This window comes from Copidosoma floridanum, unplaced genomic scaffold (genome assembly GCF_036245765.1).
Source record: "Copidosoma floridanum isolate Cflo_tuat_1 unplaced genomic scaffold, Cflo_Japanese_pri ptg000008l, whole genome shotgun sequence".
NCBI classification, from domain to species: domain Eukaryota; kingdom Metazoa; phylum Arthropoda; class Insecta; order Hymenoptera; family Encyrtidae; genus Copidosoma; species Copidosoma floridanum.
In genome coordinates this window covers 64,767-78,248 of record NW_028321885.1, presented here as the reverse complement: position 1 = coordinate 78,248, position 13,482 = coordinate 64,767, and the positions used below count along the sequence as shown (strand labels likewise).

Below are 13,482 nucleotides of genomic sequence, written 5' to 3'. Positions count from 1 at the left end.
TTATAACTAATAATTAATAGAATAATGAAACGACATGTACCAAACAACAGGAGCGGAGCACTGGACCAAAATTCACGAGACAAAAGTTACTAGATTCTCTTACTCAATAATTAAATTCATTATTTACAAACTTTGTAACATTTAATTACATTAATTTATATATCTTCGTAATTCGCAAATGAGGAGGAATCGAATCATATAGGTAGAATTGGATTTTAACCCACTTTAGCACTTAAAACAAAGTTTTTCATACTTCAGCGCCGCGCCCATTTTTGACATTTTATTTTGCAAATATCTCGCAAACTATTCATCCGCAAATAAAAATTCAAGTGGAGGATAAATTCGCAAGTAAGGAGGAATCGTTCAAGCCCTGAATGGGTGCAAAATATTAATATTTAATATTTACGGGCGCCAACTTCACAAGTCTAGGCCTGTGAAGCAAAAAAAAGTTATATGGTACGGCCCCAGAGAGCTTTAACTACAGCAGTTGCCAAACAGCAGGGGTGTAATCCGCAATCGCCGCCAGCAGTTACATATGTACGACGTGACAACGTTGCGTGGTTGGGGGCGCTACTGTCGATTTACTGGTGATGTGATCCGCAATGCAGCAGTAAAGCAGACGACGTCGGTCTGCTTGCTCTTTTTCGTGACATTTTCCGACATTCTATCGTCTGCTTTGCTTTGTTTATACATATGAGAAAATGTCACGAAAAAGAGCAAGTAGACCGACGTCGTCTGCTTTACTGCTGGTGAGATTGCGGATCACATCACCAGTAAATCGACAGTAGCGCCCCTAACCACGCAACGTTGTCACGTCGTACATATGTAACTGCTGGCGGCGATTGCGGATTACACCCAGCAGGTCTTCCACGTACAGGCACCCTAAGTAATTTACAGGTATCTTACATTGAAGAGACTAAGTAAGTTACTTGAGGTAACTTACCTACCCACCACTGCCCTCGACCCACTGTATAAAAAAGTGAATTCTCAATTTTTCTGCGTGTTTTAAAAATGTGTAGTTGCTTGTTACATTGACAACTGTATTTCAAGGGATCATTATTGTGATCGTCTGTATACGATACAATGCAGTTATTAAGTCTCTCTCTAGACGATTAGGCTTTTATTATTATACTATAAACCAGAGAGTCTGACATTTTTCTGCAAAGTGATAGGTAAGATTGCTCACGATTCCGCAATTTTAGGTATCTTTTATACATAATAATTTGCAAGTCGCTTGCCGAGTTTGCGGAGCCCTAGTATTACCAAGTTGGAATTGCTGGTGTAACAAAAAAAGTCCTATAGCTATAGGCATATGTGTAAATACTTTATGAAAGGTGAATACACAATTGTTGATCAAAATAGAACTAAAGTATTAAATTTTAATTTTATGATGATTAGATGAGATAAGAGCCAGGGCTTTAATTATTCCAAGCTTTGAGCTTAGAGCTTCCAGGAAAATCCCACATCCTCGTATGTGTATGTAACAACAAAGTCAAAACTAAAGTAGCGCTCGGAGTTTAAATTACAGAAAGACATGACAAAGACAGGGTAGGATCAACTCAGCAGTATGAACATTAGCAGTGCAGTGTTACTTCCTTAAATAATGTCTAAATTAGTCGGTCCAATGGCTACCAGGGTAATTCGTTACAACTATTGTCAGTTGTCAGTTTGTTAAAGAAATAAAATGAAGTATAAATATATGGTAAACTCACTCGGTATTATCGCCTTTACAGTTTTCAGCTATAGTGTGATCTGTACCCCGTCATAACTCCAGTTGACGTCGTTATGATCAAGGACATAGCAGATGATGAGGCTACCCAGGCCACTAACAATGATGCCAGCGAGTGCAAGCAGAGCGCTGTGCAGCTTGGCTACTGGGATGACTGTTATATTGGTTATTTTATAAAGCAGGCTAGTCGCAGGACACCAGAAATCAATCGAGGCTACTATGCTAGAGTTAAGGGCATAGAGCTTTTTCTTAACAAATTTATTAAGGTCAGTTTCTCATACCTTTTGTTTACGTTGTACCCTCATTAAACTATTCTCAACAATTAACATAAACTATAGTAAGAGTATTAACAATACACAATGCATAACAATAGTCATAATTACCTCTAATACAGATCTAAAAGTGTAAAAAATAGCAATAAATGACATAAATTTGTAGTTTAAAATAAGCATAATTCATGACACAACTTTTTTGTGTACTGTCTCGAGAGAAAATAATATTTCTTTATACTACTAAACTCTGCCTCACTTTGTCTAACTCTTCTAAACATTGCCAAACTTCGGTAATTCGGTGCCTCTGCAATGTAAGGCAAGGTTTGGCTTAGTTAAGCAGTGTTATAGGCAGAGTACCCTGCTTATAAAGGTATCAATTGAAATCAAAAGAAAATTTTCAATGCGATTTTAATTATCAATCTCAAATTCAAATCGGTTAAATAGAATAATAAATTAGTGTTAATTTTTTTTTCTATCTATATAGGTCATAGGTCAATAATACTATACTTATGGTGTATAAATGATCTAAATTATGATGAAACGTAATCGCGAAAGATTAGATACATTCAGATGGATCTGAGCTGGGTCCTCATGGTCCAACAAATGTGACACTTTACTGATAGAACTAAAACGAATTTTATCATAAAAGGTAAAAAAGTTGATGCAAGCAAAGTAAAATTCTTATTGACTCAAATGGTATTTTTTTTGTTTACTCTAACTTCCGTCCTACTTGATCAAAAAAAAATTTTTTGGTGCAGTGATAGTGTGCAAGTAAATAAATCATCTTCAATAAATATTTTTTGCAATTTATTTTGTGTATCCATAACTTTTTATGTATCCACTTTATTAGTGATTTTATAACATATGGTCGTTAAATAAATTAATTGTCTGTGTTGTGTAGTTCATTCTTTAAAAAAATATGAATCCCGGTGTTCGATAAAAGTCGTAAGATTCGAGCGCGCAAATTGACAAAAGAATATTAAGAAAAGACAATCGGAATGTATGAAAAAATCTCCGGCTTTTTGCGCATACAACTTCGCTTCTCACGAAAATCTCTTTCTGATTGCACGTCGCTTTAACCTTCGTGTTTAACCCTTAAAAAGAAAATTGAGATCGACTACAAGCTTGCGTCAATTGTGACCAAACATCGTCTCCCAGCGAGGCATTAACGATATTTCGTGGCAACGAAAAAAGCGGTCCTGCCTGGCCAGCAGACCCGAAAAAGCCGAGCTCCTTGCTCGCAATCTTGTTCACGTTAAATGAATCTAAGCGACAGATTCATCGCAACCATAGTTCCTGACAAGGTACAATTATTATTTTTAACACCACAAACTTCACAACTATTAATTTACTCGAGTATATTTTGTTATTCTCATCCATGATTGACTAATGTACAACTCTTTGACATAATAAATCAGTTTTTTTTTGCCGAAAGGCTTTTTCCTGCAATAAGCTTTTTTCATTTTATATTACCATGTTTTAAATACTCAAAAATCATCCTTTAATTAAATTTAGAGAGCGACTCTTAACCCCTGGGGTCTTACTCTCTACATGGCATTTCATTTTTAATTTGAAAACAGCTATGCATTCTTCGTTACATGGTGCCTCCTGTGAGGTACGAAGCTGCGTCATAAGCTGAGGAAATCGGTACTGCCATCGCACCGTATCATACGTCGCTTCGTTTCAACATCAACACCTGCATATCATACGGACGCAAGATTTTTTACCACCACCGTCCATCACCATCCCTCGCCAGAAATATGCACCACGCCACTCCTTTCCTCCAGCAGTGAATCTCCTCGACCTCCCTTAGCGAAGCCTTCTTAACGGCATTATTGGAATAAGATAAGTTGTTTGAATTTAACCTCTCCTTCCTTCGACTGTCACCATTTTTATTAACACGCGCTTTTCATAGCCGTTTGAAAAATTAGTCGTTTGCATAAACTCTTGCTTTGAATCGTTTTTCGTACATCAAGCTCAGCGCGTTATTGAAATTTTTCGCGTTGTTTATAACCCCAAATTAAATACTTTTCTTTATTGTAAAAATGACTCAAGCCAGACGCATCGCCTTTATTGTGCAAAAGGGGACCTCTTTTAATGAGCAATTAATTGAAACTAAAAAAGCTCTCGATGACGATCTCGTTTCCGCGAATGATGCTCCCCTTCGTTTAGAGCTTTTAAAAGACGCTTTGAAAAAATACGAGGAACTTCATGATGAGTTGGCTTCTCTTGAACCAAAGCATAAGCAGCTTGATGAATTAGCCGACTGGCGTAAGAAGTTTTTTCATATCGCCGGTAAGCTTCAAGCGTTACGACCTTTGCCTGCAATCGACACTAATGCTACCGCGTTAGCCAATTCAACCTTTTTAGAAAGGCCAAAGCTTCCGAAGCTTCCGATAACTGAAATTCTGTTATTTAATGGAAATATTGATGCTTGGCTCTCTTTTAAAAATGCTTTCGAATCAATTATACGCTCTCGCTCAGACATTGACGATGTTCCTAAACTAACTTATTTAAAAAGTGCAATGCGCGGTGAAGCATTCACTAAAATCGGACCTATGTCTTTATCCGCTGAAAATTACCCGAAAGCTTGGAAGCTTCTTACCGATTCATACGAGAGAAAACGTATATTGGTTACGAAACATTTAGACGCACTTATTGATCTGTCGAAATTAAATAAGGCCACTTCTTCCGGTTTATCAGCTCTAGCAGACACGGTAGATCAGCATCTTACCGCATTGGACACATTGAAAATAGATGGCCGTACGCGTCAACTCATTCGCACCATTGAAAGAGCACTTCCCGCGTCAACGCGGAATAGATGAGAAGAATCTCTAACTCTTGATGAACTCCCTGATTTAAAGAAACTGATTGAGTTCATTCGTGAATCAGCTTTTCGGGTTAGCGTATTAGAATCCTCGTCGAAAAATTTTGATCAAGGACAAAAGCGAACTGCTGACCAAGCGAACTTTCAGCCGAAAAAGTTTCAGCGTAAAAAGTTGGATGCTCGCGTTTTAGCTACCGGTATGAAGGGCATTTGCGTTTGTTGCGGTTCCGAACATTTACTCTTTAAATGCCCTTCGTTCGACAAACTGAACGTTAATCAGCGATGGACCCTTGCAAAAGAAACGAGGTTATGCTTTAATTGTTTACGTTCTCATGCAGGTGCCTGCTCCTCTGGCTCATGTAAAAAGTGCAATAAAAAACATCATACTTTGTTGCACAAGAATTAATTGAAAATTAATGTCAGGTCGAACACGTCTGCTGCTTTGATTACTACCCCAAACGAAAAAATTACCCCAAAACGTGATGATTGACTAGTGGGCAAAGTATTGAGTGTTGAAGCTAATGATGCACGCAATCACCTTATGGCAACTGCCAAGGTTTTCGTTTTAAATGCTCGAAACGAATATATACACGCTCGCGCTTTACTCGACACTTGTGCAACCGTGAATTTAATAACTATTCGATTGGCCCAATTGTTAAATTTACCCTTTAAAACTTGTTCGATTACAGTGGGAGCGATAAATGAGTTAAATACCGAGTGCCATCAATACGTAAATATCAAATTTAAATCAATTTATCGCTCCCACTGTAATCGAACAAGTTTTAAAGGATTAATTTAACAATTGGGCCAATCGAATAGTTATTAAATTCACGGTTGCACAAGTGTCGAGTAAAGCGCGAGCGTGTATATATTCGTTTCGAGCATTTAAAATGAAAATTATGGCAGTTTGCCATAAGGTGATTGTGCGCACGAATCTTACGACTTTTATCGAACACCGGGATTCATATTTTTTTAAAGAATGAACTACACAACAATCTAAACACGCGGCCAAGTCGTTCTAATCTCCTAGCAATGCGGAAATCCGAGAAATCGCGAATTTATCCATATAACCCCATCTGGAAGCAAGAAAGTTTTGGTAAAGGTAAATTATAAACATCATTGTGTATTAAGTTATCCTAGAATTCTAAAGATTGTCATAAAAAATTGTAAGACCTATGTCAAATTTATAAAAATGATTTATAGGTTGGCTCACCAAAAATAAAAAAAATGATCTTGCAAAACAAGCATACTGCAAAGCCTGCCAAAAAAATCTACGAGCTCATCACAAAGATTTGAAAAGCATTCGGAAACCGACTCGCATGGGAATCGTATGCATTCACTGAGTTCCTCGAAACAACAAACGTTACCTGTAATGTGCAATTGTGATTCGCAAGCCAAAGAAAAAATAAAATATTTAAGTAAAGCTGGTAGCATTTATAGCTTGCCATTTGCAGCATTTAAGGTGCTGATTATTTATGTTAAGTATTAAATTGTAGTAAGGAACCTCAGCAAAAAGATATCAAGCTTCATAGAACCAAATGTACTAATTTAATGACAGAATTTATAGCTCCTAATTTTTGAAAAAACTTATTAGTGATATTGGCTCATCATCATATTCACTCATTGTCGATGAGTCCACCGACATACCGACATTTCGACAGAAAAATATCTTTGTATAGGAATAAAATATTTTAGTTACAGTCAATTAAAATTTTTAACAAATTTTTTTGGTCTACTTAAAATTAACAAATCTGATGCTTTAACGTTTTACCAAGCTGTCAAAGACTTGTTAAAAAAAATTGGATTGGATCTCAAAAACCTCACAGGTCTCGGCACAGATGGCGGTTCGAGCCTTTGTGGTAAAATGCACTCAATATTCGCTTTGCTCGAAACAGACGTTCCTACTTTAAAATTAATTCGTTGTGTATGACACTGTCTTGATAACAATTACTGCTTCAGTAGCAGCAAAAGAGTTCCCAGCTGCAGTTGAGCAAATTTGCAAAGAAATATTTTTGTGGTTCTCTCGTAGCTCGAAAAGAAAAGCAGACTATAGGGTGCTTTGGAACTTGTTGAATTAAACCAATGAAAGCAGTCTTTCAAGCGATAAAAAAACATTCCACTAATTTGTCAAGTTATCTGACACCAGATGGCTTGCTAGGTTCAATGTACTAAAACCAAAATTTGATTACTATTACTTACTGAAGAACGTGCATCGGACGAGCTGATCGAGTTATTTTAATCTGTTGTTTTTACTAATTGAAATTGCCTTTTGGGGCATTTACAAACCTCCTTTACAAACCTCGAACACTGATTTCTAACATTTGTGTAGATATTAAATTATCTCATAGTGGTCGAAAACATTCGTACATATCTACCCCCGCCAGCGGAAGGTTAGATCGATAAAACATGGTGGGTGATGCGCGAAAGACTGTGAAAATGACAAAGGCAGTGATTTGCCTTTGTCTGATGACAAAATGGATTGTGAGATTGTGCATCAGGATAATGGAGGTGTTAACGACGAACGCAAAACGTCAAAGCGTCAACGGAGTGGTGACATTATGAATGGGGCAAACGGGCCCAGCAAAGGTGTGAAAATGATAAAGAACTCAATCGCTTCCAATTCACCCGTTCTTTCACCATCGAAAGAAAACAAAACAACAGAATTCTTCAATTCAAACTGCAAAGGTTCCTTTAGCGTGTGGGTTAGTGTTCAAATATATAGTTCATCCCACGAGACTTCCATTTCCCTTTTATATATTAAGACTTTACGCGTTATAAATAGGCTCTTGTCTGTACGCTTGATCATACATGTATGCGTTTCACACTTATTTACAGGGCGCTTGACCTATGATCGCTACCGTTGGGAAGTCGATGCGTAGATACCTTTTAACTCTCTTCGAAGTAAGACGCGCACTGCTCTCCTTTATCGTTGGCCTTGTTGTTATAAATAAACTTACAGTTACACGTATATTAGAGCTGTTATTCTTTCCCTGCTGGATTCTCCTGACCTCCAACATTCAACAGGTTATGGGGCCCAGGGATTTTTTTTTTATTCGAAAGTTTTGTTAAACGCTCTTAAAGTTTTTTTTTTTTTTTTGTTCAAGTGCCATTAAAGTTCTCGCGAATGTTGTGAGCCTTTTTCGTCAAAATGACGAATGTAACGGATTTGAAGAACATATCGAAGTTCAACGGACAAAACTTCCAGCTGTGGAAGTTCCAGATAAAAACTGTATTTGTTGCTCACGAATTGTTGGACCTAGTAGAAGGAAGAGAGTTGGAACCGCACCCAGTGACTGAGGAAAACGAAAGCACAGTCAAGTCCTAGGTAAAAATGCTAAGGCTATGTTCGTTTAGTCATCCTCTGTCGAGTACACACAGTTGGAATACCTTGTTACGTGCACCACAGCGAGGGATATGTGGAAAAAGCTGCTTGACATACACGAACAGAAAAGTGCCTCAAATAAACTTTCTTTGACATCCAGGTTCCACGATTATCGCATGGCACCCACGGACTCGGTCGCGCAACACGTCGCTAAGATCGAGAACATCGCCAGTCAACTGAGGAACATTAATGAACAGACAAGCGAGGTGATGATAATGGCAAAAATCCTCAGCACGCTGCCGAGTAAGTACGGCGCCTTTGCCTCGGCGTGGGACAGCGTTGCTGAGGAAAACCAAACGATGAACAACCTAAGGAAAAGGCTCATTCGAGAAGAAACCAGAATGACCTCGGCAGACGACTTGACCAGCGCTTTGTCTGCAATCAGCGTTTCGGCGGAGCAAAATGGCCGCGGAATCCAGTCTACCCACGTCGAGCCAAGTCGTCATAAGGGGGAGGTGATCTGCCACTACTGTAAAAAAAAGGGACACATCGCGAGGTTTTGTTTTGCTCGAAAGCGCGCGTGGGAAGGAGAGAGTAGTGCCGGTGAGGGTTCCTCGAGCGGCACCGGATCGGCGAATGTTTGTGCTTTTTCAGTGACTCGCAAAGTCGAGCCCGTCGATATAGATATTTCGCTTTCGTCTGCTGATGCTCGCTGGTTCGCCGGGCTGGCCGAGGAGTCCTCATGAGTGCTCGATAGTGGGGCCTCGCGACATATGTCTAGTCAGCGCGATTGGTTTGTTGAATTCGTGCCGAGTCGGGGCGATTGTGTTTGTTTGGGTGATGGTAGAGAGTTGCCGGTCAAGGGCTATGGAAGTGTCCGTATAAAGCGATTAATAAACAAGGACTGGCTTGAAGGAGTTATTGGCGATGTTTTGTATGTCCCTTCGTTAAAGAGAAACTTGTTTTCCTCGGGTGTATGCATGACTAAGGGTTTTTCTGTTGTGTGCGAGGGCGGCAGGGCAAGCATTTACTCGAGAGAGAGGCATTTAATGGCCTAGGGCGTAATATCGAAAAATAATCTTATAAAGTTGCTTATAAAGACAGAAATAAAACACGAAGTCAACTTTACATCGACTGTACCTTTAAAATTATGGCACGAACGCTTGGGCCATGTGAACCGCCGCTCGATAGAAAAGATGCTTAAAAGCAACGCTGTTACCGGTTTGGCCATAAATAATGATAACGATTTTTTTTGTAAAGATTGCCCAGTGGGTAAACAATTTAGGTTACCTTTTGTTGAGAGTGAGAGGCGTCATGATTTGGTCCCAGGCGAAATAATCCATACCGATCTTTGCGGCCTCATGCAAACGGTCTCTGTCGGAGGAGCGAGATTCTTTTTGCTTTTTGAGGATGAGTCATCAAGTTTTCGAACTGTATTCTTTTTAAAACATAAGGCTGACACATTCGAGGCCTCAAAGAGATTCGTATCCCTCGTAGAAAATCAGTTCGGTACGAATATCAAAATCATTTGATCGGATAACGGAACGGAGTACGTTAACGAACCGGTAAGAACATTCCTTGATGCAAAGGGTATAAGGCTTCTCACCTCTGCCCCTTATACACCCGAGCAAAACGGCTGAGCTGAGCGCGAAATGCGTACCATTGTCGAGTCAGCACGCTCAATGTTGCTCGCGAGAAACTTGCCCATGCGCCTATGGGCCGAGTCAGTCAACGCGGCCGTATACACTTTGAATCGAACGATAGGATCTTGTTCTGACAGTGTTACTCCGTTCGAGATGTGGACCGGTAAAAAACCTGACGTTTCTCACTTGCGCACATTTGGCTGCGACGTATATGTACATATCCCTGACGTGCTAAGAAAAAAATGGGACCCGAAATCCGAAAAGTTAGTCTTTGTAGGCTATGATGGGGATTCAAAAAACTACCGCCTCTTCAACCCTAAAACGGGCTGAGTCATCGTTTCACGAAATGTCATCTTCGACAAGTGCGCGAGCACACACGTAGGTAAAAGTAATATCTCTGTACCCCTATCGGATGACAGCGAGAATTTGCCCACCCCCGATCAAGCGGACAGCCGCGCGCCCCCGCTGCCGCTCGACCAGACCGAAGGTGCCCCCATTGCCGATGATTCTTTTATTCGCACTGACGGTGTTAGCCAAGAGGAGCCAAATTCACTGCGGGCTGCTCGAGCGGCGGAGGAGGCGTGGAGGTACTCATTGCGCGCGCGAGAAGCATTGCGACCGCCTGTCTGGTATGACGCAAACGTAGCCTCTTGTGATGTGCCGCGCACATTTCAGGAAGCACTGGATTGTCCCGATTCTAATAAGTGGGAAAAAGCAGTCGATGAAGAGCTTCAGGCTCATATAAAAAATAAAATATGGGACATAGTCGAGTTCCCCAACACACGCAGACCTATAGGGTTTAAATGGGTTTTTAAGCTTAAAAGCCTCGACAATGGATGTATGCGCTATAAAGCCCGCTTGTGCGCACAAGGTTGTTCCCAGGAACCCGGAATAGATTACGGAGAAATTTTCTCTCCTGTTGTACGATTCGAGTCGATACGAGTTCTCCTCGCAATAGCAACCTCCGAACATTTAAGTTCTTTACAATTTGACGTAAGTACAGCCTACTTAAATAGCGAACTAAAATAAACAACCTACATGAAAATTCCACATGGTTTATATGTCGATGAAAAAAAATTCGCTCTTAATCTAAACAAGGCAATTTATGGGCTTAAACAATCCGGACGTTGCTGGAACGAGAAATTCGACAGCAACTTAAAACAACTGGGCTTCACCCAAAGCAGTGCTGATAGGTGCCTCTACACAGGTATATTTAAAAAGAGTGAAACCGACTGGTTTCCGTGGTCAAGAAAAAAGAAATTCAAGGAGGCGAAGTTAACGTTTTTAATACTTATTAATACAGAGGGTATACAATACAGCTCGACGTCTCTCAAGAGAATGAATAAAACAAAACTGCCGCTCGTTTTCTAGTCTTTGCTATTCCTGAATTTTATAACAATATTCGTTGCCAAAGACAACCGCGTTCGTTGTAAAAGAGAGAGGAAACCAACCGTGTTCTTTTTTCCCTCTCTCCCCTTGTCCCACATTCAACTATTTTACCCGCGTGCGAACGTCTCTCGATCACGTCTGTGAGGGGAAAAATACCTCCTACCCCCTTTCCTCCCCTCACCCTGTGCTTTCGACATCAGAGTCGATACGCAGCCTTGACGGCACCACCTCTCCTCGCCGTCAAGCGTACGAACATCGTCACAACCATATACAAAATATGTTGTGTTGAGACGTCCCCACGTACCTCCTTTTCTCTAAAAACATACTTAAACGGAGCATGAACGAGAAGACGAGCGTTTACAAATTACTAAGCGCTATCGTCGGGAACATCCTCCCCACCGTACAAAACTTCTGAGTTTTGTACCTCTGAAATACGTACAAGCTTTCTCGTTGGTCTGAGGAAAATACCACCTGCTGTTCGCACTTCTGCTACTCGTACCTGACCGTCAGCGCCAGGTAGTACGCGAGTAATCACTCCCTTTCTCCATTGATTCCGTTCCAAGTTATTATCGAGAATTAAAACAATATCACCTTCTTTCAAAGGACTCTCTTGTTGGAACCACTTCTTCCGCGGAATCAATGTTGGCAAATACTCGCGTAACCACCTGTGCCAAAAGGAGTCGGCAAAGTGTTGCGCTATTCGCCAATGTTTTCGCGTACATAATGATTGGCTCTCGTATCTACCAAATCTAATCTCACCTGATGATCCACCGATTAAAAAATGGTTAGATGTAAGCGCTTCTAAATCGCGTGGGTCCGCAGATACGTGTACAAGTGGACGTGAGTTTACACAGTGCTCTACCTCGGCTAATGCGGTTACAAGTATCTCTTCTTTTGTGGATTGGCCTTGGAATATAACATTTAAAGCTGTCTTAACAGAACGAATGAGGCGCTCCCAAGAACCACCCATATGTGAAGCACTCGGAGGATTAAATTTCCATTTGATCTCTTTTTGATGTACAAATTCAGTTATTTTATCGGTTTCTATTTCTTTGATTGCATTTTTCAACTCGATATGCATACCTCGAAAATTAGTACCGTTATCGCTATAAATGATTGCTGGCTTTCCCCTACGAGCTATAAAACGTTTTAGAGCCATAATGGCTGAATCTGTGCTCAAACTATAAGCTAATTCAATGTGAACGGCTCGGGTGGTCATACACGTGAATAATGCACCATACCGCTTCTCTCTTCGTCAACCTATCACAACTTCTATCGGACCGAAATAATCAAGACCGCAATTAGTGAACGGCTGTAAGCGATAACCTAATCGAGCTGATGGTAAACCTGCCATCTTGGGATTGGCTGGTTTTGCGCGAAGAATTTTACATACAATACATTTATTCGTCACGCTTTTTAGACCTTGTCTCAAGCCTACTATCCAATAAGATTGCCTAATCTCATTGATAACGCTCTCGTGGCTTGCATGATAAAATTTCCAGTGAAAGTATTTTATTATTAGTTGTGTTATGTTTTCTTTTGCGTCCAAAATTATTAGTTTTTCTGGGAATAATGTTCCTTCTACGTTTTTTAAACGCCCGCTCACACATAATAAGCCGTTATCTTCGTCGAGATAAGGGCTTAAATTTCTTAAACGACTATTTTTCGAAATTTCTTTTTTACTTCCCAAAGCTAGAATTTCTTGGCAAACTGATTTTTTTTGACTTTGTTTGAAATAGAAAATTTTTGCTCTCGTTCTCAATGCAATTGGGCAAACTATTTCTTTTCTCATGCGACATATGGCTTTGAGAACAAGCGTGCCAACGTTTGTTAGCTTAATCCACGACGAAAATCTACTTGCATCTATCATTGGCTCTTCTGGATATACGTGAAAAACGGTCATTTTTATTTCGTTTGTACTTTGATCCTGTATATTACTTGCGAGGGTCTTGGATAATTTATGGGCCATAGCGATTCGTGTTTGTATAAAAATGATGGTCCCGATATCCATCTGCTATCTAGCTCTAGTGTGTTAGGGGCGCGCCTAGTCGCGTCGTCGGCCGGATTCTCCTTTGTTGGCACCCAACGCCACTCGGAAACCGCGGTATTTCTGCGAATCTCGTTAAGGCGATTTGATACAAACATCTTAAAAATGTGTGGATCTTTTTTAATCCAGTGAAGTACGATCTCGGAGTCCGTCCAAAAAACGCGTCTTACTATCTGAATATCATGTTCTTCACTAATTATTTTTGCGAGACGAGAGGCTAAAACACCGCCTTGAAGTTCGAGCCTAGGAATCG

At 40.2% G+C, this 13,482-nt stretch overlaps 2 protein-coding genes across 2 annotated transcripts; one reads left to right on the top strand and one right to left on the bottom strand.

Moving 5' to 3' along the window:
- The first annotated feature begins 959 nt into the window (after nt 1-959).
- LOC149375268 (leucine carboxyl methyltransferase 1-like) lies at nt 960-6,124 on the top strand. Its single transcript, XM_089589272.1, has 2 exons — nt 960-1,995; nt 6,032-6,124. The coding sequence occupies exons 1-2, from the start codon at nt 1,786-1,788 to the stop codon at nt 6,122-6,124; spliced, it is 303 nt and encodes a 100-aa protein (XP_089445398.1). The 5' UTR covers nt 960-1,785.
- A 5,425-nt stretch (nt 6,125-11,549) lies between these two features.
- LOC149375267 (uncharacterized) lies at nt 11,550-12,341 on the bottom strand. Its single transcript, XM_089589271.1, has one exon. It carries the CDS (start codon nt 12,339-12,341, stop codon nt 11,550-11,552), a length of 792 nt encoding a protein of 263 aa, XP_089445397.1.
- Between the last annotated feature and the right edge of the window lie 1,141 nt (nt 12,342-13,482).